The sequence below is a fragment of the Myotis myotis genome, unplaced genomic scaffold (assembly GCF_014108235.1).
Source record: "Myotis myotis isolate mMyoMyo1 unplaced genomic scaffold, mMyoMyo1.p scaffold_m19_p_1, whole genome shotgun sequence".
NCBI lineage: Eukaryota > Metazoa > Chordata > Mammalia > Chiroptera > Vespertilionidae > Myotis > Myotis myotis.
This window is the reverse complement of record NW_023416313.1, coordinates 195,147,953-195,174,917: the sequence shown is the minus strand read 5'-3', so window position 1 is coordinate 195,174,917 and position 26,965 is coordinate 195,147,953. Positions and strand designations below refer to the sequence as shown.

General features: G+C 37.9%; 2 protein-coding genes across 3 annotated transcripts in view; both read left to right on the top strand.

Annotated features, from left to right (window-relative positions):
- Positions 1 to 17,343, top strand: part of SGPP1 (sphingosine-1-phosphate phosphatase 1) — a 37,735-nt gene extending 20,392 nt beyond the window's left edge. Inside the window, exons 2-3 of the mRNA XM_036309532.1 lie at positions 4,495 to 4,584; positions 14,693 to 17,343. Coding sequence (XP_036165425.1) covers positions 4,495 to 4,584; positions 14,693 to 15,244 — 642 coding nt within the window. The 3' untranslated portion in view covers positions 15,245 to 17,343. The remainder of the gene's footprint in view (positions 1 to 4,494; positions 4,585 to 14,692) is intronic.
- The window catches only part of WDR89 (WD repeat domain 89), a 101,245-nt gene that overhangs the window by 19,698 nt on the left and 54,582 nt on the right, over positions 1 to 26,965 (top strand). The window contains exon 1 of one of the 2 annotated variants that reach the window (XM_036309493.1): positions 4,496 to 4,584. The exons of the other annotated variant lie outside the window; for it this stretch is intronic. The gene's annotated coding sequence lies outside the window, so the exon portion shown is untranslated. Of the gene's footprint in view, positions 1 to 4,495; positions 4,585 to 26,965 lie in introns of those variants that run through there. 2 annotated transcript variants of the gene reach the window in all.

Here is a 26,965-nt window from a genome sequence, read left to right as displayed (position 1 = left end):
TATTTATACATACACTATCCAGTCCTCAAATTCAAAATATATTTTTTTCTGGTGTCTGCCTTTGTCCCATATTTAAATTATTCTAAAAATTTTAAATTCTATTAAAGATAGTTTTTGTAATTGCTTTAATTGCAAGTAATTTTATTGACTTCTTTTACTAACTTCCTTGAATGTAAGTGGAAAATGCCATAACGTAAAAAATAATTCTGATTATGTGTGATAAAATAGGTAAGGAAAGCTTATCAGTAAGAATACAACTGTTCAGTAGAATAACTGAAGGAAATGTTTAGATAAGTGTTCCTGTAGTATGATGTGCAATGAAAAGATTAGAAAGTATGTAATTAAAAGCATTTATGAGGTCCTGTGGACTGTTTTGGTTTTGGTAAATTTTTATTAATTTGAAAATAATGTGAGGACTTAGACATTTTACTTTCATCTTTTTTTTTTTTTATAAGACCTAAAGGTTGAGTTTAAGTAAAAACCTTATTTGAGGAGATACATAAATTCAGTTGATAAAGGTCAACATTCTCCAAGAAAAAGAAAATAGAAACTTAGGAACTCCTGCCAAACTTAAATTATTACCTACTGTAATTGTGTGCTATAAAAAGTGGAAAATAACAAGCATAATAAATTGTAAAAAGCATCAGAATAGGCCACTAGAATACACTATTAAATGTTATTTAGCGTTTCCTGGGTCTGTTTCATCTGTAAAGTGAGGAGAGTAAAATTAATACCTTTAGCATCTCTTTTACCTCTAATTAAGTGAAATTTGTACCTAACTCCATTATAAGAAAAATATAATTAAAAATAACTGAGTGATGCCCTAGCCAGTTTTGCTCAGTGGATAGAATGTCGGCCTGGGGACTGAAGGATCCAAGGTTTGAGTCCAACCCAAGGCACATACGTCAGTTGCAGGCTCGACCCCTGACCCTAGTATGCATGTGTGTGTGCGGGAGGTAACCAATCTATGTGTCTCTCTCAGTCTCTCCCCCTCCTTCCCATTCTCTCTAAAAATCAATGGAAAAATATCCTCAGGTGAGAATTAAGAAAAAAAAATTACTTCATCTATTAACATTTCAGTAAAGAACAAACCCACATTCATTTCTTTTAACATCTGCCTACAATTGAACTTTGGGCTTAAAAAAAATCCAGCCAGTCTATTTATCAGAAATAAAGGGTTGAATTAGGTAGGAATAGACGTAGAAAGTGAGAGTGGCCCGGCCAGCGTGGCTCCGTGGCTGAGCATTGACCTATGAACCAGGAGGTCACAGTTTGATTCCTGGTCAGGGCCCATGCCTGAGTTGCGGGCTTGATCCCCAGTAGCGGGTATACAGGAGGAAGCCAATCATTGAGGTATCTCTCTCTTCCTCCCCCTTCCTCTCTGAAATCAATAATAAAAATATATTTTCAAAAAAAAGAAAGTGAGAGTGGAAGACTGGATTTACTGTTTCTTTTGTTTCTACGCTCGGTTCTGCAGAGGCAATCAGGCATTTCTTCATCATAATTAACTTTCTGGGAAACTGTGGTCTTCCTGCAGCTCTAAAATGACATAAACTATAACACATAGCCTTTCTCTTTCTCGCCTCACAAATCCCTCCCCTATAATAGGAATTGAGAAATGGATCCTATTTTGTTAACATAAGGCTATATTAACTAGTATGGTAACAATTAGTACTTTCCTTATTACGGTTTGTAATATAAGTATATTTATAATTAATATTTATGTAATGAATTCTATTGTTAAACTGATACTTTGTGATTTGAGTTCAAAAGAGAAACAGTAACTAAAATGACTTCAGATATGAATAGGTCAAAACAATAGATTGAATTGAAAATGTTTCAGTTCACATTTTTTTAAAATCTTCACCTGAGGATGTGTGTGTGTGTGTGTGTGTGTGTGTGTGTGTGTGTTAATCCTCACCCAAGGATATTTTTCCCATTAATTTTTTTTAGAGAGTGGAAGGGAGGGAGGGAGGAAGAGAGAGAGAGAGAGAGAGGAGAAAGGAAGAGAAAGAGAAAAAGAAAGAAACAGAAACACCACCCGTGAGAGAGACACATCCATTGGTTGCCTCCCACATGCACCTGGACCTGGTTTGTGGAATTGAACCCAAGAACCTTTGGTCCATGGGACACTAACCATTGAGCGAACCTGCCAGGGTGATATGTTTTTGTTTGTCTGGTTTTTTTATTGGTTTTTTTTAGAGAAAAGCATTTATGTGAGAGAGAAACATCTATCATTTGGTTGTGTCTAATAAAGGCCCAGACCAAGAGTCAAACCTGCAACCTTTTGGTATATGGACGATGTTCCAACCAACCAAGCCATCTTTATATTTTTATCATTAATATGTTAATTAAATGACTGTATGTAGGTCACTTTTTGTCTTACCTATTTGAACTCATATATTATTCTACATTAGCCTACTAGTGTGGAAAGTACTGTGAGGGAAAACATGACTTTGATTAAGTTTTTTGGTTTGTTTTGTTTTTGCATAGAAAATATGGTTCATAATGTGCTGTTGTATAAAGTGGTTTTTATATTTCTATAAACCTTTGTTTTAGAAAGTGTATATTAGTTTTAAAAGCTTCAAGCTACAGAATCTGTAACTAATAAGGATTATTCTAAAACAGGCATTGGAAATTCCTTGTCCTAAGTTAATTCAAAAGGATTTTCAGATTGCAGTTTATTATAGTGGATTGCAGAGATGCTACTACAACTTAACGTTAACACAGCCCAGGCTTGAGGTCAGGAACTGAATACTATGGTATCATTGGTAATCCCAAGTTATGAATATGATACTCTAAGACTGATTTCCTTAGTGCTGCAGGCTTATGTTTATTTCATTGAACAATTTTTATTTTTTATCAAATATTTTTTTATTGATTTCTGAGAGAGGAATGGAGAAGGAGAGAGAGATAGAAACATCAATGAGAGAGAATCATTGATCAGCTGCCTCTTGCACACCCCCTACTGGGGATCGAGCCCTCAACCCGGGCATGTGTCCTTGACCAGAATCTAACCTCGGACCCTTCAGTCCGCAGGCTGACACTCTATCTATCCACTGAGCCAAACTAGCTAGGGCAACAGTTGTTTTTTTAATTAACAAAAAAATTAAACAGGCCTTAGTGCCTGATACAAAGACAGAGGCCATGGTTATCTCTCACCTAGATTATACCAACAGCCTTCTAACTGGTCTCCGTTACCCCCCTTGATCTCTTATTGTCTAATCTCAACATAGCAGCCATCATGACAGTGCTCTGCTCAAAAGTCTGCAATAGCTCCCCATTTAATTCACAATAACAGTCAAATTTCTTTTTTTAAAAAATATATTTTATTGTTTTTTTTACAGAGAGGAAGGGAGAGGGATAGAGAGTTAGAAACATCAATGAGAGAGAAACATCGATCAGCTGCCGCCTGCACACCTCCCACTGGGGATGTGCCCGCAACCAACGTACATGCTCTTGACTGGAATCGAACCTGGGATCTTTCAGTCCGCAGGCTGACGCTCTATCCACTGAGCCAAACCAGTTGGGGCAAGGGCTGAATTCTTACTAGTACTTACACCAGTGTTTAAGGAACAAGAAGAAGATGTGCTCTTGTGTGGGAAACAAACAAAAGGAAATAGATGGTTAAAAGGGAACCAGGAGAGTATGATGCTGTATAAAGAAAGTGGTGGGTCATGTCAAATGCAAAGAACTATGTACTAAGTCTTTACCATTCTTCTTACAACCCTACTTAACTTGCTTTTTTAAACACCACTTCTTATTGAACCACCTTGGCTTCAAATTCTTGAGAATTAGAAACTTACCCCTCTCTACCCTTTCTTTCTCCCCTCTAATGCCAGGAGAGTCAAAGCTAACTCATATACTGGTGCCATTGATACCAAGACTTGTCTACATTTTGTTTGTTCCTTTTTATAGCCTACTGCTCCCAGTAACCCATCAAAATTTTTCTCAATAAAGTTACCAATTGAAATTTTAGTGGTGGGGCAGAAGAGGAAAACATATTACAAGGTGTTGTATATTGAATACAAAACGGGGAAATGTCAATAGGAATTGCAGATAGCAGTTACTAATGGAATTGAGAGGGAGATAATGCTTAGTCTTCATCCCCAGGGAAGTGAAGACCCTTACATGGGCCAGATTCAGGTACTATTCCAGAGGCGCTTTTATTTGTAGCCACATTAAAAGTATGTCCCCTACCTGTTTTTCTTCTTCTGTAGCATGCTGGTGATTGAATCTTTACTGTAAAAGCAAAAATGAGTCAGTTCCCACAGTGGAAGAGTAAGGAAACATAAGTTTCATCACTTGTTCATTTCATGCAAAAATATTTCTTGAGTGTCTGCTGTGTGTCATGTTAAGGGTTAGTGCTGGGAATACATTGGGGAATGAAAACACACAGTTCTTGTTTTCATGGAACTTATAGTGTAGTGATTGTTTTTAATTGCTTGTTTACATTTAGCCTAATTTATTTCATTTTGCTTTTTCCCCCTTTAGTATCCTCTTATCTATGGACTGATTCTTATTCCCTGCTGGTGTTCCCTAGTTTGCCTAAGTAGAATTTACATGGGAATGCACTCCATTCTGGTAAGAAAAATGTTGTATTTATAGTGCTTTATTTTTTCTGAAATTGATAGGCAATTTAATAATTTTTAATCATCTGTAAACTTATGTGACACCTAAATGAGAAAATGTTATTATTGTAAGTCTGTGTTTTGCAAAAATATCAGCATGATTTTGTGAAGTTTTAATGTAGTAATCATGTACTTCATAAAAACAACTCCCAGCAACCACAATAACCAGGTATTATACTCAGGATAACATTTCTCCCTTCTTCCCGTCTCAGTTTTATTTATTTTTTTCTCATTCTTTTCTATGCCTCTCCTGACTCTGAGTCAAAACCAACAGTGTGAATACAGAAACCAAGGAGAGCTCTACTTGTTAGTGACTAGAAACTTAAATGCACTTAAACTATTAGGGTGCCACTTGTATTTACATATTAAACTCTAGTGTCTTCTCTTTCCTAGCAGTACTTTCGGGCTCACAGCAGATGTTTTATTGTGAGAATGCAATTCAGTTTCAAAAGCAGCAACACAGAGACCATGTACTCTTTTCAGTCACATGTGCTCACTTCCTCTCTGTCCCTATTGGCATTCCCTTAGTCATCTCTCAACCAAATTATTGCAACAGCTTCTTAATTAGTTCTCTTTCAGGTCTGACAGGGTTCCATGCAGTGTTCAGTCTCTTGTAGTGTACCTCCCAAAGCAGAAATATGAGGCCATACAGAATGACTTTACATCTCCTCAAATGCAAAGGGTGTTTCTTACCTCCATACGTATAGGATTTCTATAACCTATGTATGAAATGCCCTTTATCTTTCTTAGACTAGCCTAGCTAATCTACCCATTGTTCAAGATCCACAAAAATGCTCTTATCTCCTAAAGCTCTCATTACCTTTCCCGTCTTTCCTTTCTTAAGACCCTTCTCTCAGAGCCTTTTGAATATAATTCTGGCATTGCACTTATCCTAAACTGCAAATGCTTTTTTCTTTATCTGTTACCCCCACCAGACAATAAGCAACACGAAAAAATAAACTGTTTTCTCTCTGTAACCTTGCATCTAGTGTGGTGTCTCCTAAGACATTCTATGAACCTGTTATACATTATACCATAATGAAAGATCAGAAGGAAAGGTGGAGATATATGAACTAATTCACAGAATCCAAAAATTTCTAGTGAATTATATTTAATTTTTCTTGTCTTTAACAACGTTTACTTTTAGAATTTTCCTATTTGACTTTTATAATTATATTAATACAAATTGTGAATTTATATACAGTCCTATCTAATATCAATCAATTTTATAATGAGATTAAGTATCACAGTCTTAATGTCAACCATAATATTTGTCACAAGAAAATATTATTATCTATCTCTGTGCCTTGTTAGAGTTATTCCCTTCTACTACCAAAATTTAGCAATGTCACTCCTAAAAAACTTTCAACTGGTTATGCATCTTTGAGTGAAAAAATTAATCCTTGAGATTTCCTGAAGAAAAATGTATCCTATATAATAAAAGGGTAATATGCAAATTGACCCTATCAGCAGAACAGCTGGTTGCTATAACGTGCACTGACCACCAAGGGGCAGACGCTCAACGCAGGAGCTGCCCCCTGGTGGTCAGTGTGCTCCCACAGGGGGAGCTCCACTCAGCCACAAGCTGGGCTGACGGCTGTGAGTGCAGCAGCGGTGGTGGGAGTCTCCCGCCTCCTCAGCAGTGCTAAGGATGTCTGACTGCCATCTTAGGCCCAATCTCCCAGGGAGCAGGCCTAAGCCAGCAGGTGGACCTCCCCTGAGGGGTCCCAGACTGCAAGAGGCCACAGGCCGGGCTGAGGAACCCCCCCACCCCAGTGCATGAATTTTTGTGCACAGGGCCTCTAGTTAGATAATATTTTCTATACCTAGGTTCATTATTATCATACAATGAGTAATATGATTATATTGAATGTATAATCTCAAAGATGCTGCTCTTTTTTAAAATATGTATATGTATTTTTTTATTGATTTCAGAAAGAAAGGGAGAGGGAGATAGAGATGGAAACATCAATGATGAGAATCATTGATCAGCTGCCTCCTGCATGCCCCCTACTGGGGATCAAGCCCACAACCTGGGCATGTGCCCTGACTGGGAATTAAACTGTGACCTCCTGGTTCATAGGTCAATGCTCAACCACTGAGCCACACCAGCCAGGGCTAGATCATTTTTTATATACCAGATAATTCCTATTCATGAATCAGCTGAAATAAAAACAGTATTGATTATTATTTTTCAAATGATGACTCCTATAACCTTAATCCTTTTAAGTATATAAGAATTGTCTCATGTATATTACAAGTTTTCGCTTTTCCTTTAAAAGTAAAATCACAGATAATTTGTGAATTATGATTATGTTATAACCACAACTATTTCTAATCAATAATATATTGCTTATCATTTAATAATTGGTAATGAACCCTTTTTTTTGACATTTGGGCCTAATTTTCCCCACAATTTTTGTTGTTTTTTTTTTTTTTTGTATATATATATATATATATATATATATATATATATTTTTTTTTAGTATATTTTATTGATTTTTTTACAGAGAGGAAAGGAGAGGGACAGAGAGTTAGAAACATCGATGAGAGAGAAACATCGATCAGCTGCCTCCTGCACACTCCTCACTGGGCATATGCCCACAACCAAGGCACGTGGCCTTGGCTGGAATCGAACCTGGGACCCTTGAGTCCGCAGGCCGACGCTTCATCCATTGAGCCAAACCGGTCAGGGCTTTTTTTGTAAACGGTGTCCTAAAATTCACGCAAGAAGTAATTTTGATAGAAAATACAGGTTTATAATTAAAAATTGTAAATTTTTTATTGATTCATAAAGTATACAGTATAGGGTTATGTATGGAATAGCATATCGGGTAAATGGTCTCCACGGCTTTGCTGGCACATATGCACTCTTTTGTTGAAATTTTCCATGACCGTTTTGCATAAATATGGCTGAATTTTGATGAGGCTCATTTTCATCTTGATGGCTTGGTTAATCGACAGAATTTTCACATTTGGGGTTCAGAAAATCCACGAGTGATTGGTGAGAAACAAATGCATCCACAACGTGTCACTGTTTGGTGCGGATTTTGGGCTGGAGGCATCATCGGACCATTCTTCTTCGAAAATGCGGCTGCTCAGGCAATAACAAAAGAGTGCGTATGTGCCAGCAAAGCCGTGGAGGCCATTTACCCGATATGCTATTCCATACATAACCCTATACTGTATACTTTATGAATCAATAAAAAATTTACAATTTTTAATTATAAACCAGTGTTTTCTATCAAAATTACTTGCGTGAATTTTGGGACACCCTTTATATTTTAATGTTTTGGTAATTACCTGCATTTTGAACTATTTTCTTTTTTTTTTTTAATCCTCACCTGAGGATATTTTTTCATTGATTTTTTAGAGAGAGTGGAAGAGAGAGGGAAAGACAGAGAAATATCAATTTGAGAGAAACACATTGATTGGTTGCCTCTTGCACGAGGAGGTATGTGCCCTTAACAGGAATCGAACCCAGGACCCTTCAGTCCACAGGCTGACGCTCTATCCACTGAGCCAAACCGGCTAGGGCTGAACTGTTTTCTTAATCATAGTTTATATCTTCACTGTTTATTGTGAAATTAGTATGGAATTATAGGCAGAGTGTGCCCTAGAGGTTGCTCATAGGTGCTTAGATACCGTATTACTTAAGCTGATATCGTCATTAACATTAAGAGGAGAGTTCAGATGTGTTCTAAATAATTTATAATGAAAACTTCATTCAGTATTTCCTATATGCTTTGTTACTGTTACAACACAAAGAACAACAGCTTCGTTTATTTTTAATATCCACCTACTTCCCTAAATTGATTTTCTTTATCCCCATATTTTCTTTGTTACCAAACCTAACTCTCAAATTTAATTTCTTAAAACACAAGCCATTTTCAAGTTATAAACTGAGTACTTGTCAAATTACTTTTGTTATAGAGAAAGATCTAAAACAGTAAACACTAAGGGTTTTTATAGTGGTGAGTTTTAATAGTAGTAGTTCCTAGATAATAACTATTTGGGTTTTTTTATTTTATTTTATTTTATTTTTAAAATATATTTTATTGATTTTTTACAGAGAGGAGGGAGAGAGATAGTTAGAAACATTGATGAGAGAGAAACATTGATCAACCGAGGTACATGCCCTTGACCGGAATCGAACCTGGGACCTTTCAGTCCGCAGGCCGACGCTCTATCCACTGAGCCAAACCGGTTTTGGCGTATTTGGGTTTTTTTAATTTGGTTGGTTGTTTTTGGGTTTTTGTTTTTGTTAATCCTCACTCGAGGTTATTTTTTCCATTGACTTTTTTGAAAGTGGAAGGGAAGGAGGAGGGGGAGAAGGAGAGAGAGAGAGAGAGAGAGAGAGACATCGAAGTGAGAGAGACACTTCCACATTAGCATATAACTTAACTTTCAGGGCATAAAAATTATAATTAATATCTAAATTATTCACTAAGTTTCTTCTTGGAAAATTTGCTACTTAAGTTCTTTATGTTACATTTAACATTAATTTTCTTTATTGCATACTTTGTGATGTAATACTTAAGAGCACTTAGTTATACATTTTAATGTCATACATTAAATATCCCAGTGATAACCACCGTGTTTATGTCCTGAACTCAATCATGCATTACTTCTGGTTTTGTTGCATGGAATTTCAGCATGCCCTTACTATCCAGTGTAATATCATGAACAGTTAATAAATAAACAGGAAAGGAAGCAGTCCTAGCCGGTTTGGCTCAGTGGATAGAGCGCCGGCCTGTGGACTGGAAGGTCCCAGGTTCGATTCCAATCAAGGGCACATGCCAGGGTTGCGGGCTTGATCCCCAGTAGCAGGCGAGCAGGAGGCAGCCGATCAGTGGTTCTCTCTCAACATTGACTTTTCTATCTCCCTCTTCCTCTCCGAAATCAATAAAAATATACGTTAAGGCCCCACTGTAGTTGAAAATAAGAAAAGAAAGCAGATTTGCATAGTCTTGTAGCAATCTAAGTTTAATATTCATGGAGATACACAATCACCACTTACTTAAAACATCTAATTCTGTATGAGAATTATAAAGCTCAGAACATTTCTGCATTAGCATATAACTTAAAATTTTGAATCAGTCATGAAGTTTAAATAAAAAATAAGCAACAGCTTCCATCCGAGTAGTGAAAATCTTGTGGTGGTTCCCTGAGACATGTGCCTTTAATTTCAAGTAGGGAAGGAAGGGTAAGACAGCAAAGGAACATAATCTCAGAAAGTGAAATTGTTTGGCAATTGGGGGCCTGAAATATGAGGAATAGAGTTTGACAGTCATATGATTTGAGATCTGCATATTCTAAAGTATGGTCAGAGGTAGGGTTATTTGCAAAATCTTTGAGTGATTGCAATAAAATTTAGTTAACCAGAATTCTTAGTAATTCTTTTAGTGTGCATCAATGAGTTTTTATGGAAGACTTCATGTTTTAAAGAATGTTGAAATTTTAGTTTCTTTTACTCTCAATATTTAATTCCTAATATTGAGATTATTCTTTTTTGTAAACAAACATATTGAGCACTTTCAATCTAGGAGATTAAACAACTAGCTATGTGGCCTTAGTTTATTTTTCTTTCTTTAAAAACTAGTTATTTACAGGAACCATAAATTTTCATCAAATTTGGACACTTTTGAAAGGGAAGAAAAGTACTTTTAATGTTTATTTTTAGGGCAACAAAGTAATACAGTGGGGCCTTGACTTATGAGTTTAATTCGTTCTGGGACGGAGCTCATAACTCAAATTACTTGTATGTCAAATCAATTTTCACCATTACAATGAATTGAAATGCCATTAATATGTTGTGGCGTTCACTGTGACGTTCGCTGCGCCAACTAGTAGTGGGGTATCTGAAGCTGGCTCGTAACCCGAATTTTAGCTCGCAACTCAAAGCAAAAAATCAGCCGAGAGACGGCTCGTATCTCGAAAAACTGGTTAGTCAGGACACTCGTAAGTCAAGGCCGCACTGTATGTGATTGTGCCAGGCCAGCTATATCAGGGTGGTTGTGAGAATTAAATATAAAATCCTATATAATAAAAGTGTAATATGCAAATTGACCGAACTGTGGAACTACTGGTTGGCATGGGGCGGGGCCGGTGAGCAGGCAGTGCCAGGCCAAAATACATGCCAGCGGGCTGAGGGAGGGGACGGCGATGGGGGAGGGGGGTAGCAGCAACCAGCAGCAGCAGCAGGGCAATGGGGGGTGTGGCTGGCCACTCGCCAGCCAGTGCTGTCCCCTGATTGGCCCTCAGGGAGCAGGCCTAAGCTGTCAGTCAGACATCCTCTGAGGGCTTCCAGACTGCCAGAGGGCAAAGGCCGGACTGAGGGACACGCCCCCTCCAGTGCATGAATTTTCATGCACTGGGCCTCTAGTATTATAATAAACGTTTTTAGTACACAAAGAATTATTATTTCCTGAAAATGTCCTTAGCCTAATTTCAAGAAATTATGTTTCATCTATTTCTCTTACAGAGTTCTTGTCAGGCAAAATGTGATGACTCTAAAGAATTACTTTAACTGTCTTAATTTAGCTCACCAAGTATTTATTGCCTGCTTACTGTGTGCTAGACACTGGGTATCCATATATATAAAAAGCCAGGGGCCGTGAAGACCAAAACAACCTGTCGCCATGAGGTGGCATTGACTGGTGTGCGGGCTGAACTGCTGACCTCTCGATCCTTTCCCCTGGCTCCCATGGGCAGCAGGGGCTCCCTCCCGCCTCCTGCGGGCGCTGGTGGCTCCCACCTGCCTCCAGCGAACCGCTGGATGGGGCCGGCCAACCTCCCATCGCAATCAAGAGTGGGCTGCACAGAGCCTGGGCCCTTCCTGGCAGCCCCGAGTCCCTGGGGTTGAGAATCTGATGGCCCTGCCCAGAGAGTAGGCACCTGACAGGCAGGGACAGGGACCACAGGCCTCCAGGGAGCACCGCAGAGTTGGCAAGGAGAGGAGAGGGCCTGTGGAGGGGGGAGGAGGTGAAGCCAGTGGACATCAGCCCAGAATCCAGCGCTTCCCCCTAGAGGCAGCGGGCCCTCAACCCAGAACCCCAGCCCGAATCGGAAGAGCCGAGGGAAGCTTCAGGGAGCTCTATGCAGAGCTGCACATTGAGAACGAGAGACTTCGTGAGGCCCTGACCAAGACCACGCTGCTGGCTGGCACAGCTCAAGGTAGAGCTGGAGTGTGCCATGCAGAGGCAGGAGTGCTTTGCAAAGAGGCCGGCCCTCCTGGAGCTGGAGAGATTTGAGTGTAGCGCCCTGGAGCACAAGGCTGCTGAGCTGAAAGAGGAGCTGAAGGGCCTGTCCAGCCTCCAGGCTGACAATCAGTGCCTCAAGGACGAGAACACAGCCCTGATCCGTGTCATCAGCCAACTGTCCAAATGACCCCGGAGGACTTGCCCCTGCACCCGCATTTATACAGCTGCTTCTGCCACACGCACCCCTCCCCCGTGTGAACACGAGTGACAGGGCTGCCGGGGAGTCTCTGAGAAGCCATAACCTCCCCTTGGGACCTCCAGGCTGGGAGGGGAGGACAGAGCACCCAGGAGCCAATGGGGCCATTGAGGCCAGGATGGAGAAGGAGGGCTGAGCCAGGTATGGGGACCAGGGCTGCAGGCAGGACCAGGAAGGAGCCAAGGACCAGGAAGGTCCAGGACCAGTAGCCAGGACCAGAGTGGCTACCTGGAAGTTCCCTCTCATGTTTGCTGCCACCAGTCACCCCTTCCGCCCTGAGCAGGGATCCAAGAATGTGCCAAGCATCCCACTGGCCTGGGCCGGGTGGGCCTGTATATAGGGTCCGTGTGCAATACGGAGGAATGTCTTCTATTTTTTACTGCCCCCTCCCCAATGCAGTTGGGGGTGATTAGGCGTCGATCAGGCCAGCAAGGGAGTGGTTAGGGGGCAATCAGGCTGGCCGGCAGAAGCAGGGGCAATCAGGCAGGCAGGCAGGTGAATGGTTAGGAGCCAGCGGTCCCGGATTATGAGAGGGATGTCCCAGATTGGAGAGGGTGCAGGCCAGGCTGAGGGACAACCCTGCCCTCGGGCTCTCTCAGGCCCGGTGCTCACTATTTGAATCACACTGGATTTTTTATTTAAATGCATGAAAATGAAAATGGTATCTTTGAAAAATAGGTATATTCTTCTAGAAATCAAAACTACATAATTTAATATAAATTGTTCAGGATTTGAGTATGAATTTCTGTGTAGTATATATGTGTTTACTTAAATTTATAAATACATATATATATACTAGAGGCCTAGTGCACAAAAATTTGTGCACTTGGCGGGGAGGGGGGGTGTCCCTCAGCCCGGCCTGTGCCCTCTCGCAGTCTGGGACCCCTTGGGGGATGACCACCTGCTGGCTTAGGCCTGCTCCCCAGGGGATTGGGCCTAAGATGGCAGTCAGACATCCCTCTGGCAGCCCGGCAGCCCTCAGGGAATGTCTACTTGCCAGCGGGGAGCAGACCTAAGCTGCAGTCAGACATCCTTAGCGCTGCTAAGGAGGCAGGAGAGGCTCCCACCACCACTGCTGTACTGGCAGCCATCAGCCTGGCTTGTGGCTGAGCAGAGCTCCCCCATGTGGGAGCGACTGACCACCAGAGGGCAGCTCCTGCATTGAGCGTCTGCCCCCTGGTGATCAGTGTGTGTCACAGTGACCAGTTATTCCCAGTCTTTCTGCTGTTAGGGTCAGTTTGCATATTACCCTTTTACTATATAGCAGGGGTCCTCAAACATTTTAAACAGGGGGCCAGTTCACTGTCCCTCAGACCGTTGGAGGGCCGGACTATAGTTTAAAAAAAAAACTATGAACAAATTTCTATGCACACTACACATATCTTATTTTGAAGTAAAAAAACGGGAACAAATACAATATTTGTATTTGCATGTGGCCCACGGGCCGTAGTTTGAGGACCCCTGCTATATAGGATAGAGGCCTGGTGCACAGGTGGGGGCCGGCTGGTTTGCCTTGAAGGGTGTCCCGGATTAGGGTGGGGGTCCCGCTTGGGTGCCTGGCCAGCCTGGGCGACGGGCTGATGGCTGCTTGCAGCTGGTCACACCCCCTTCAGGGTGGGGGTCCCCACTGGGGTGCCTGGCCAGCCTGGGTGAGAGGCTGATGGCTGTTTTCAGGCTGGCCACACCCCCTTTAGGGTGGGGGTTCCCACTGGGGTGCCTGGCCAGTCTGGGTGAGGGGCTGAGGGCCGTTTTCAGGCTGGCGGGGACTGAAGCTCCCAGCCTCTCCTTTTTTTTCTTTTCTTTTTTTTTTCTGGGATTTATTTACCTTCTATAATTGAAACATTGTTGCTGTCACTGGCGCTCCCAGCTCTGAGGCCGTGGCCAGCTGAAAGCAGGTATATGGAGTTTGTTTAGCTTCTATAATTGAAACATTGTTGCTTTCGGGCTCAGAGCAGGCCTTGGTAGGCGGGGAACCTTGGCTTCCTCCATCACTGGAGCAAGCAAGCCTCCTGCTCGCTTCAGCTGCATGGTTGCTGACAGCCATCTTTGTTGGCAGTTAATTTGCGTATCGCCCTGATTAGCTGATGGGAAGCGTAGCGGAGGTACGGTTAATTACCCTTTTTGTCTTTTATTAGATAGGATACTTTAAAAATATATATTATTATTGATTTCAGAGAGGGAGAGGGAGCTGGACAGAGATAGAAAGAAACATCAGTGATGAGAGACAATTATGCCTTTTGCATACCCTATATTGGGGATGGAGCGCACAACCCAGGCATGTGCCCTGACCAGGAATCAAACCATGACCTCCTGGTTCATAGGTCAACTGAGCCTCACTGGCCGGGCTATATATACTTTTAACTTACATTGTAAATTCATTTATGAAAGGGTAGAACTATGAAAACATAATTCTTTTAACATGTCTTTTTTATTATTATTAAAAGTTGTTAGTACCCATATATGCAGGTAGTAAAGTTTACTTTGACAAAGTGACATCTTTTTTAAAATGTGTATTTATGAACATTTGAAATATAAAAAATATATATCTTTTTAATGCCAAATTTAGTATTATACTAAACAACTCTACTTTTCTCTTTTCCCAGGATATTATTGCTGGATTCCTATATACCATTTTAATCTTAGCTATCTTCTATCCATTTGTGGACCTGATCGACAACTTCAACCAAACTCACAAATATGCTCCATTAATCATCATTGGGCTTCACTTAGCCTTGGGGATCTTTTCCTTCACTCTTGACACCTGGAGTACATCCCGAGGAGACACAGCTGAGATTCTAGGAAGTGGTGCTGGAATTGCATGTGGCTCTCATGTTACCTATAACATGGGTCTAATGTTAGATCCTCCTCTGGATACGTTACCTTTAGTTAGGCCCCCCATTACTGTGACTCTCCTTGGAAAAGCCATGTTGCGTATCCTTGTAGGGATGGTATTTGTACTACTAGTCAGAATAATAATGAAAAAGCTCACCATTCCTTTAGCCTGTAAAATCTTCAATATACCATGTGATGATGTGCGAAAAGCGAGACAGCACATGGAAGTTGAACTCCCTTATCGGTACATTACCTATGGAATGGTTGGTTTCTCTATCGCATTTTTGGCTCCTTACATATTTTCCTTTATTGGTATCTCTTGATGGAGAAATATTGTTTACGATAAGAAAGAAGGGTATCAGTTACTGATCTCTAAAAATATATTCTAGTTAAAAGCCAAATCAGAGTTAGGCTTTTGCAGGAATTTAACTTAATTAAGTAAATTCATGAGTTCGTGCATTTTACCATTGCACATCCAGATATTGTTTAGGTGAGCTGAGCTATTTCAACACTGAAAAAATGATTAGTATTCATTTAGACTGTTCATGTAATATTTGGAGAGTTTTGTGCTGTTATGGATTCAAGATATATATATTAAGATACATAATATACACTTATGTATCTAATACATAATATACAATTATGTATCTAATATATGTTATATATAAAATAATATAGCTACATTTTTAAACTGGGGGGGGGTGTATTATAAAGTCAATAATAAATATGCAAACAGTTGTGCCTGTGTATTTGGACTTAATACAGGCATGTTCTTATTACAGATATATTTAATGTTTACTTACTATGGGAGCCATTTCCTAATTAATGCATAATTACTAGACCAGAATTCATATGCTACCACATATTAATTTATGCCTCATTTTACACTGCCATCATGTTACCCATGATGTTAAATATGGGAGGCATTTTATTGGACCAAATTTTCAGAAAAATTAGTTTTTGGATTCCTTTTTCCCCCCAGTTCTGTACTGTCTTGAATGTACTTTATTTGCAATTGTTCTGAACATCAGTTTAATAATTCAGGTACTGAATTTTATTGCTTGCTAATTGTGCCTTTCTGTTTGCCGTATAAGAAATGCCATGTATACTGTGATGTAAAAATAAGATGCTAACTTAATCTTAACTTACATGTAATCAGGCAAATATTTTTAAAATATGTTAAGCTAACAGGGCTAGAAGTAAAACACCCTCAATTCTTTAGCCTTTGTTTAGAAAGAAATGTGGAATGGGCTAAACCTTCTCACTAATTTATTGGGAAACTAAATGGACAAATATTTCCATTTTTGTAAGTATTTTTCTGTGCACTGTAAGTTATAGGAATAAGATATATTTTTTGTACATTGTCTTGATTGTTTATACTACAGGTAGATGTTTCCAGTTAATGGAAAAGTAATTGAAATTTATAGGTGGGACAATGCACAAGCTTCAGATATAAACAAACCATTTTTCTAAATTATTTGGAAAGGATTGGGTGTAGCGGTTACCTTTTAATACTGACTTATTAGTTACTTAAGGTAAATTATAAATCAAAAAGTATCAGTATTTAGATCCTATTTTTTTTCAAATTTTCAGAGGAAAATTTGGTATAGTATTAAACTATTCTTTATTCTGTCTGTGCCTTTATATTTTTGAAGTGTAATTATAATTAGGTTAACATTATGTTTATTTGTAGTAAGTTTTTCATAAAGAAGAGAGTTAACTTTCCATAAATGAGCATCAGGTATGGAATTACTTTAGTGCAATATCTGATTATCCAGAAGTATCCTTTAAGATGTTTCTATTTTGGGCAGCATAACTATTAAAGCTCATATTTTTATAATTCTGATGGAGAATTTAGAGACATGGTAATTTTTACCAATACTGAATCTGATCATTTTAAATAAAGCAACCAAATTTGGGACCTTTATCTATTAATAGGCAACCAGTGCACTTGGGAACATATTGGTATGTTGGAAAACATTCAAAGAACTTTTCTTTCAAAATGTGTTTAATGAATCAAATTTTAGGGACTATTTCCTATAATTTGGGTCCATGCTATCTTATTAATTTTTATATCTAGCTTTAAAGTTATTTTAAAATATTCCATTTCTTTTTATTATTTTCTGTTCTATGATAGTTCCATGCTAAATATATTTAAAAATAAAAGCCAAATTCAGGTTGCAGGCTGTTTTGTTTTGTTTGCCTTCTATACATTTGTCTCGGTATTATCTGGTAGAGACTTATAAAATATGTTTAGAGTTTTCAGTTCCAGTAGGCTTTCCCTCTGAAGCATTTTATTCAAAATCAGCATGTTGTTTTCAGTATTAGAAGACTTTGAAGTAATTCTTTAAGGTTGAAGTTGACTTTGGGCTCCATTTATGATCATTTTGACATTGTACTTTTAATAAAAAGTTTCATAATATTTCTTTGAAAAACTCATGTATAAAACATGTTTCAGTAAAATCTGTGGCTAACAGTATTATAGTTAGTTGACTGTTAATTCATTAATTCAGGAATTAATCATAATACTAAGTACAACTACTTTTTCAAGCAGAATAAACATATGGATAGTCTTTTTTTTTTTATCCACCCACCACAACTCATGGATATTTCATTTGTCATTTAAAAATGTCATTATGTGTGAATTGCAAAAACTAGGTCTTCCATAAACTCATTATAATAAGATATAATATAAAGCAATGCTACTACAGACTTATAAAATTACTTACTAGTTTTCTTTACAAGTAATTTTTAATAATGTATCTTTCAAAGACAGCGTAAAAATTAATTCAATGATCTGAATATAATTTAAAGGCAAATTTTCTAAGACATTTGATAAAGATGAATATATAAATACTAAAATGTTTTTATTTTAAATATAATCACAATTTTATACAGCAAAGGTATTTTTTTTTTTATTGCCAAAGCAGTTTCATTCTTTTTAACAAAGAATGTTTAGATTTAAAAACAAAACTATTTAATCTGGACATCAATAGGTCCAGTTTTTAAAATTCAGCTTTATAGTTGAATTCATTTTTCTGAAGCGAGCCCTTGTTGTCTGCTGAGGAGCTATTTTGAGAAAGGGAAGAGAGAACAGTTTGAGAAAGAGTAATGGAACAGCCGTGGCCTGTGTGGCTCCATTGGTTGGTTGGGTTGGAGCCTTATCCCGTATACCCTCCTCTGTACACCAAAAGGTGGCTGGTTTGATTCCCTGCCTGCCTGATTGCCCCTAACTGCTCTGCCTGCTTGCCTGATCGCCCCTAACCATTCTGCCTGCCTGCCTGATCACCCCTAGCTGCCCGCCTGCCTGCCTGATTGCCCCTAACCGCCTTTGCCTCGGCCCCCGCCACCATGGCTTCGTCCAGAAGGACGTCCAGAATGACATCCGGAAGGTCGTTTGGCTGTCCGGTCTAATTAGCATATTACACTTTTATTATTATAGATTACTCTTCAGATTTGAGGTTTACCCCTTGTCCTAAATTAGAAGTTCTCAAAACCAAAATCCATTATAGCATATATTACACCCTGTCATTGTCTTATGTATTTTTAAATATTTTGGCTTCATTTCTATGTTGTAAGCTCTAGGAGGAAAAAGAGCTTATGCCTCTATTTTGGACCCCTGGGAGACAGTAGGCATTCAACTAATACATGTAGAATGAATACTCACAGTACCTAGACAGGCTTCAGCATGTGCATTTTTCTGGGGAAAAATTCTACACCTTTCATTAGAGGCTAAAAGATACTGATGATCTAAAAAAGTTTAAATTTATGCAATATTCTACCTGTTACTTCTTGTTTTAAAAGTTATCTGAAAAAAAAAGGTTATCTGGTAAGAATTTTGTCACTTTTCATGCAAATATTTAAAGGATAATAATTTAGATTCTTGAAATGTTTTTGCATGTAATTACAATTCCCTGTTGTATAGAATGTGATTTTTATCCAAATTAGTTTTAAAATAATTTCTTTAGAATTAAAACAAGATCTGAAAAGAAAATATTCTGTATATATATGGATATAACTTGTTTTTAGTAATCAGCTATATAAATGTGTTCAGGAGAATATTACTTTGTACAGTTTATAATCTGTGATTTTTATATTTAAAGTGTTAATAATTAAAATGTAGACAAGATATATTAAGGTTTTAAGGATCAATTTTTTTACTTAACATTTAAAGGCTCCCTTGAGGTCTCCAGGCCCATGATTTTTTTTAAGATATATTGACATGTAACTTTATATTAGTTTTAGATGTATAACATGATTTGATATTTTTATATAATGTGAAATGATCACCACAGTAAGTCTAATTAACATCTGCCCCCATAATCTGAAACTGGCCCCCATATATGGAGGGCAGGGAGAGACCAAAGAAAAGCAGGCCACCCCAGATTTGAAGGTGGCAGGTATAAAAGCAAGGGAACTTATGAGGGCTGAGTACATCTATACACCTGTCTGTCAAATCTTAGAAATTTATATAGAGGCCCTAACTGAGGTTGTTATGTATACCATCCACAGGGTTTCAATGATATCTTATTCTCTCAAGGCTGTAGGTATCTTGGGGCAGCTGCTGGGAACAGGGAAGGCAAGAGGAATACACATTCTGGAAAAGGGAGGAGGTGGGGAGCCTCCAATGGCCCAGGTCCAGCTTTTTGGTCAACTAGCGGTCATGTCTTCTTGATGACATCCAACACCACCTTCCAAAACCTCACTAGAGGATTGTAAAGCAAACTGATGACATACCCACAGACGTGCTAGCAGACCATAAGGAAATGTGTCTTAAGGATAAGACCAGTTACAGGGAGCCTTTGTGTGTTCTACACAGAGGACTGCCTCCCAGAGGACTTGTTGATTTCCAGGCATGCTCTAGGGCAGTGGTCGGCAAACCACGGCTCGCGAGCCACATGCGGCTCTTTGGCCCCTTGAGTGTGGCTCTTCCACAAAATACCATGTGTGGGCGCGCACGTACAGTGTGATTGAAACTTCGTGGCCCATGCACAGAAGTCGGTATTTTGTGGAAGAGCCACCCACACCCAAGGGGCCAAAGAGCTGCATGTGGCTCGTGAGCCGCGGTTTGCCGACCACTGCTCTAGGGCTACTGTTGGTGTTCTTCAACTTAATATTTATCCCACCATACTTGAGACCATGAAACTTTAACTGTGGATGGAGCTAAGAGCCTATCATACATCTGACTAATCCCAACTGCTTGGAACAGGAAGATTGTGGGGTGAGTGTAGGAAGAGTGCTCGCTAGTAAAATCACAGAGACACCATCAATATATTCCATATGTGTGAGGTAATCTACAATACACCAATGACCACCTAAATTTTTCTGATTCAACATTATTGTTCCAGAAGGGCCTTTGCTTCCTTATTTGAGTTATGTGTGTGTCTATTTAAAAGACATAATGACCATATTGTCTTACATTTACCTTATAATTAGCAGCTCTCAAACATATTACTAGCCATTGCAGATCTGTAAGTGTAGCCATTCCATTCATCTGCAACTTGCATTCCTAGGACACCTTTGGTGACTTTTCATGGAACAGTTTCATAAGTCTTTGGGGACTTCAATGTGATCCATTGCCATAAGTTACATATTATTTTTGCCCTTGCAAGTCTATAAGAAAGCTGGTTCAGATGCTGGGCTTACAAGCCGTGGTTTCTCTGAAATCCTGACCCTGCTGCTTGTTATTTCTCTTGAAAATTTTTGTGTATGAATTCCATTCTGTGTGAAGATGTTGGTGGCAAAATAGCATTGACTTTCATATTTCCATTCTGTCTGTTTTCTCCAAAAAATGCAATGACAATACAGGTATGTTGGATAAAAGAAACAGACTCAAGTCAGTATGTTACGGATGAAGAAGTCCGAAGACCAGGATTTTTGTTTTGACTTTGACTGTAATTTGCTGGACTTTATTTAAAACAAACAAACATATTTTTACTGATTTTAGAGGAAGGTAGTGGGAGAGAGAGAAACATCAATAAGAGAGATTCACTGATTGGCTGCCTCCTGCACACCCTACACTGGGGATCAAGCCCACAACCCAGGCATGTGCCCTGACCAGGAATTGAACCCTGACCTCCTGGTTCATAGTTGATGCTCAACCACTGAGCCACACTGGCCAGGTTCATTTGCTGGACTTTTAGGCACTAGCTCCATCTGCTATGAGACACAGTTTCCTCGCTTAAATAATGGAGAGGTTTGACTTGATACTCTCTAAAATTTAATGAACTGTACTAGATCAAGTGTGCAAAAACGAAGGTAATATTTCTATTATAAGGATACTAAAATTTATCAAAAAAAGAATTTTAATCCACTTGTACTGAGGGAGCATATCTTGTCCTGTCTGTGAAAATTTAGTATGCACCCCTCTAAGAAAGTTACATGTATTTCCAAAGAGAAGCAATGAGTTTGTTGCTTTAGAAGGGTCATAACAGGAGGTTACAAGGCTTTGTCATAACTTTTGTTTGAATTACAACGTTTAAAGTCACCACTAGGTGTTACCTAATCCAACCTACTAAAATCACCCTACACAGATAGTTCTTTGTTTAAAAAAAAAAAAAAGAGGGATAGGGAAAATACCAAAGACTTCAGTAATCTTATAATTCATTCAACAAATCTTGCTAGCAATGGAAATGGATATATAAATTAACAAAAAGAAAATCTTTGGGAATTTCATGTGGAACTAAAAGACAAAAAAAAAATGCTGAATAAAACACATGGATGTTTCTCTCCCTCTGAAATCAATAAAAGTATATATTTTTTTAAAAGATGGACAATAACAAGTGTTAGTATATAGAGAAATTGGAACTGTCATAAGTTGTGGGTGGGAATGTAAAATGGTGCAATTATTTTGGAAAACAGTTGGCAGTTCTTCAGAATATAAACCGAATTATCCTACAACCCGCAATTTCACTCCTAGGTATTTAACCAATAAATTAAAAACGTATGACCACACAAAAACTTGTACATACGTCTTTTTTTTAATCTTTAAATTCTTTATTAGTTAAGGAATTACAAATGTGTCCTCATTCCCCCCCATTAACCCCCATCCTCCCCCCCCACTCTGTACATACGTCTTTATAGTAGCATCATTTATAATAGCCAAAAAAGTGCAAACAACCCAAATGCCCATCAATTGATAAATGAATAAATAAAATGTGGATGTCCAAAATGTGAGATGGAATATTATTCAATCATAAAAATAAATTAAGTACTGATACATGCTACAAAATGGATGACCTTGAAAATATTATGCTAAATGAAAGAATTCAGATAATAAAAGACTACATATTGTATGATTTCATTATATGGAATGTTCAGATAAGGCATATCTGTAGAGACAGCAAGTAGATGAATTATGCTGGGGTGGTGGGAGAGATTGGGGAATAGCTGCTAATGGATATGGGGTTTCTTGTAGATGGTGATAATATTTTAGAATTAGATAGTGGTGATGCTCACACAACTGTGTGAGTAAACCCCATAGAATTGTACATTTTTAAAAAACAAAAGCTAAAAATAAAAGGTTCTATAAATGCTTTGTGCCAATTTCCCTGTGGAATTATGCAAGAGTTTCTCTTGTGTACATATCCAAAGTGGAATTATTGGGTTATGAGTCATGCACATTTATAATTTTAGTAGATATCACCAAATTGCTCTCCAAAAGAAGTGTACCATTTACACTCCCAATAATAGTACTTTTTGCTTCCTATCATAACCAACACATCCCATTTTTGGCAATCTTATGGCTAAAATATGAAGTAGGATCTCATTTTTATTTGTATCTCTACTCCTTAGTGGAACACTTTTCCCTCTCTTAGCCTTTTGAGTTTCATTTTGTGGCTTGCCTACTCATGTGTTTTGCCCATTTTGCTATTGAATTGTCTTTTAAAAATCAATTTCAGGAGTCCTTTATTCTTTTTTGTTTTTTTAGTTAATCCTCTCCCAAGGATATTTTTTCCACTGAATTTTAGAGAGAGTGGAAGGAAGGCGTAGAGACAATGAGAAACACTTGATGTGAGAGAGACACATTGAATGGTTGCCTTCCACACGGACAGGACTGAGGATGAGCCAGCAATTGAAGTACATACCCTTGACTGGAATTGAACCCTTGATCCTTCAGTCTGCAGGTCAAAGCTGTAACCACTAAGCAACCGGCTAGGACAGGAGTCCTTTATTCTTTGAGTTCGCAGGCCGACGCTCTATCCACTGAGCCAAACCGGTTAGGGCTCCTTTATTCTTTATCAATAAAAATTGCAAGTATCTTCTGCCATTCTGTCATTTGCCTTTTAACCTTTGTCATATCTTTTGCAGTATGGATTTTTTTCTAAAATAGTAAACTTATCTTTTGCTTTATAGCTTCTGCTTTTAAAGTTTTATATATGAAAGCCTTCCCTACCTTGTGGTCATAAAGATATGTCCCCATATTCTCTTCTAATATTTATAGAATTTGGGTTGTTTTTTTCTCCCATCTGTATACAGTTACTCTATCTGAATTTTGTGTGTGTGATGTGGAACCTACTTTTTTAAATTTTTTTATTCTTTATTGATTAAAGTATTACATATGTCTCCTTTTCCCCCCATTGACAGGATCTTTTTATCTTAATATTTTTAATCAATTATCTTAACATCATTTATTGAAGAACCACTTGTGATGTTACTTACATCACAGACTAAGTTCCCGTATTTGCATGGATCGATTTTTAGGCACTCTATTTTGTTTCATTGATATCTTTGTTTCCTCTACTTTTAACATTAGTACACTATGCTTTTTACATTAATACATTACAATATTATACTTTTTACATTACTTCATTTAATTCTTGATATCTAATAAATTTTCTCCATTATTCTTCAAAATTGTCTTAGACATTTGCACAGTTTAATTTTCTCATATGAATTTCAGAATCTAGTTAATAAGTTTCTTACACTATACTGTTGTTACATTAATTTCTAAGATAATTTGGGAGGAATCACAGCTTTAAAAGATTGCATTCTTTCATCTATGTACATAGTATCCATTTAATCAGCTCTTCTTTATGCCCTCAATACAGTTACTTTTCCCAAAGACCTTAAGCCATTTTTATCATATTTATTCTTAGTTTTTTTATAGTTTTTTTTTAATATGTCAGTGCTATCTTTAAAATATTTTCCCATTGGCTATTTATGGTGTAAAATAAAGCCACAAACTTTTATATATTGATTTAATTTTCACCAACTTTTCATAGTAATACTGCCATACTACTTCCATAGTAGTACTGATCATTTTTTTCTATGTGAATGATATCAACTGCAAATAATGGCCATTTGACTCTTTTATTTATTTTTAATATATTTTTATTGATTTTAGAGAGGGAGAGATAAAAACATTAACCATGAGAATCATCATACCTCCTGCATGCCCCCCACTGGGGATCAAGCCCACAATTTGGGCATATACCCTGACCAGGGATCAATCTGGTGACCTCCTGGTTCAGAACCAGCTGGGCTTGACTCTTTCTTTTAAAACTATGCCTCTTATTTCTTTCTCTTGTCTTTGTGCTTTGACTAGAGCCTCTGGTAGAAGTTACAATAGTAACAGTGATAGTGGGCTGTAGGTGTAGTTATTTCTATTATTTTTGCCTAATAGGGTTGATTTCTACTTTGTTTCTTTTGGTACTGATCAGTATTTTCAGAAGTTTTTCTATTTTAGTAGTTTTTTCAAAGAATACTTTATCAGTTTTTAAAAATGTGTTTTGTTTTCTATTTCATTAATTTCTTCTATTATTTTTATTTATTTTCTTAGGGTTTATATCTTTTAAAACGTAATTTCTAGCTTATTTGCTTTAAATCATTTTTGTTTTCTAATAAAATTCAATTAAGGTCACACCTTTTTCTCAAGGGAACTTCTTGCTTCACTCCCAAGTTTCAGTATTAGTGCTTTTATTTGCGTTAATTCTAAATATTTTATATTTTCTATTTATACAATGTATTATGTGCAAGTATTATTTTGTTTTCAAATTTATAGTGAGTTTTCAAGGTGTTTGTGCTGTTGACGTCTACTTTTATTAAAGTGTAAACAGAAAATTCGGCCTCTATATTACCTTGGATTTCGTTGTCATTTCTCTTGTAACTTAATATGTGGTCAGTTTTAAAAAATATCCCATGTGTTGTTGAAAGAAAATCTTTGAAGAAAAAGGTCTCTATATAGTTATTTGATTAAGCTTGTTATCTTGTTTTCAAATCAGTCTAGCTAAGTAGTCTATTTTGGTGATATTTGATCTATTCATTTCTTAGAGAAGTTTCTTAACTTTTACCATCATGGTTATGAAAGTCTAAGTAGTCTACTTTGGTGATATTTGATCTATTCATTTCTTAGAGAAGTTTCTTAACTTTTACCATCATGGTTATGAAAGTATCTATTTTCTCCATAACTTGGTTAGTTTTTCTTTCACATAATTCAAAAATATGGTGTCAGGTGCATGTACATATTATATGCATGAATGTCATATTATCTTGATGGATAATTCTTTTTATCAACATGACATATTCTTCTTTTTCTCTTAAATTTTCTGTGTGGTCTTATTTAAGATATCTCTCTTAAAGAACATACACTCAGCCCTGGCCGGTTTTGCTCAGTGGATAGCATGTCGGCCTATGGACTAAAGGGTCCCAGGTTCGATTCCAGCCAAGGGCACATGCCTGGGTTGTGGGCTCGATCCCCAGTAGGGGGTGTGCAGGAGGCAGTTGATCGATGATGCTCATCATTGATGTTTCTATCTCTATCCCTCTCCCTTCCTCTCTAAAATCAATAAAAATATGTTAAAAAAACAAAAACAAAGCATTATTATATAAAAAAAAACCCAACTATTAAAAAAAAAAGAACATACACTCAGATTTAGTGTTTTTAATAAAATCTGAAAGTCTTGGTATCTCCCTTCATCTATGAATCTGATTTATTTACATTTATTGGGGTTACTGATACATTGGGCTTTTTCTGCCACCTTGTTTTCTGTTTGTGATACTTTATTCTGTCCTCTTCTTTTACTTTCTCTTCAACTCATTCTGATCTGACCTCCATCCTCACCACTTCATTGAAATTCTCTTATTCAGGTAAGCAACAACTTCCATGTTATAAAATCCAGTGTCATCTTCTGTGTCATCTTCCTGAATTCTCAGCAGCATTCCTCACAGTCCACACCCTTTTCATCATGAAACACTTTCTTTTATATCACATTTTCTTCCCAGTCTCCTCTGCTGGCTACTCCTCCTCTGCCTACTCCCTGATGTTGAAATGCCTAAAAGTTCATTCCTGAGCTATTTTACCTTCTCTGTCTACATTCTTTCCCTAGATAATTTCAACCAGTTCCTGGACAACTCCACTTCAATCTTCTCCCTATCCAAACTTCAGATGCATATATCCCAATGTCTATTTGAGATTTCCACTTAGATTTCCACTTCGAATTTAACATGTACAAAGCAGGACTCTTGATTTTTCTCCATTAAATGTGTTCCTAACCTAGTCCTACTCATCTCAGTAAGTGGTACTATCACCCCCTCAATTTTTCCATCTAAAAATCTAGTTGTCATTCTTCCACCTTTCTTAATCCATTTACCTTCAAAGAATAATTTGAATACCTCTCTTCATTCCACCCAGCCCTAAAGCAGCAGCAGCATCAAGTCTTGCCTAGCCCACTGTCCTATAGCCTACTGATCTTGCTTCCACACTGACTTCCTTATCCATCCACTGATTTATTCTCCACACAGACATTTAAAAATTAAATCAGATTATGCCACTCACTTTTTAAAAAAAACCCTAGTGTATTCCCATTGTAGTTGAAATTAAATCTAAACACCTTCATAATGTCATCAAGGGCTTATGTAAACTGGCCTCTAGCTACTTCTTTGCCTTAAACTCCATTCCTGTCATAATGGCCTATTTCTCTGATTCAAGCATCAAAGCCTTTGCCATCTTCCTTGCCTGGAACACTTCTCCCTAGCTCTTCCTATGGATGGCTTACCCTCATTATTCAGATCTCAATGAAGCTTTCCCTGGTCACTTATCTAAT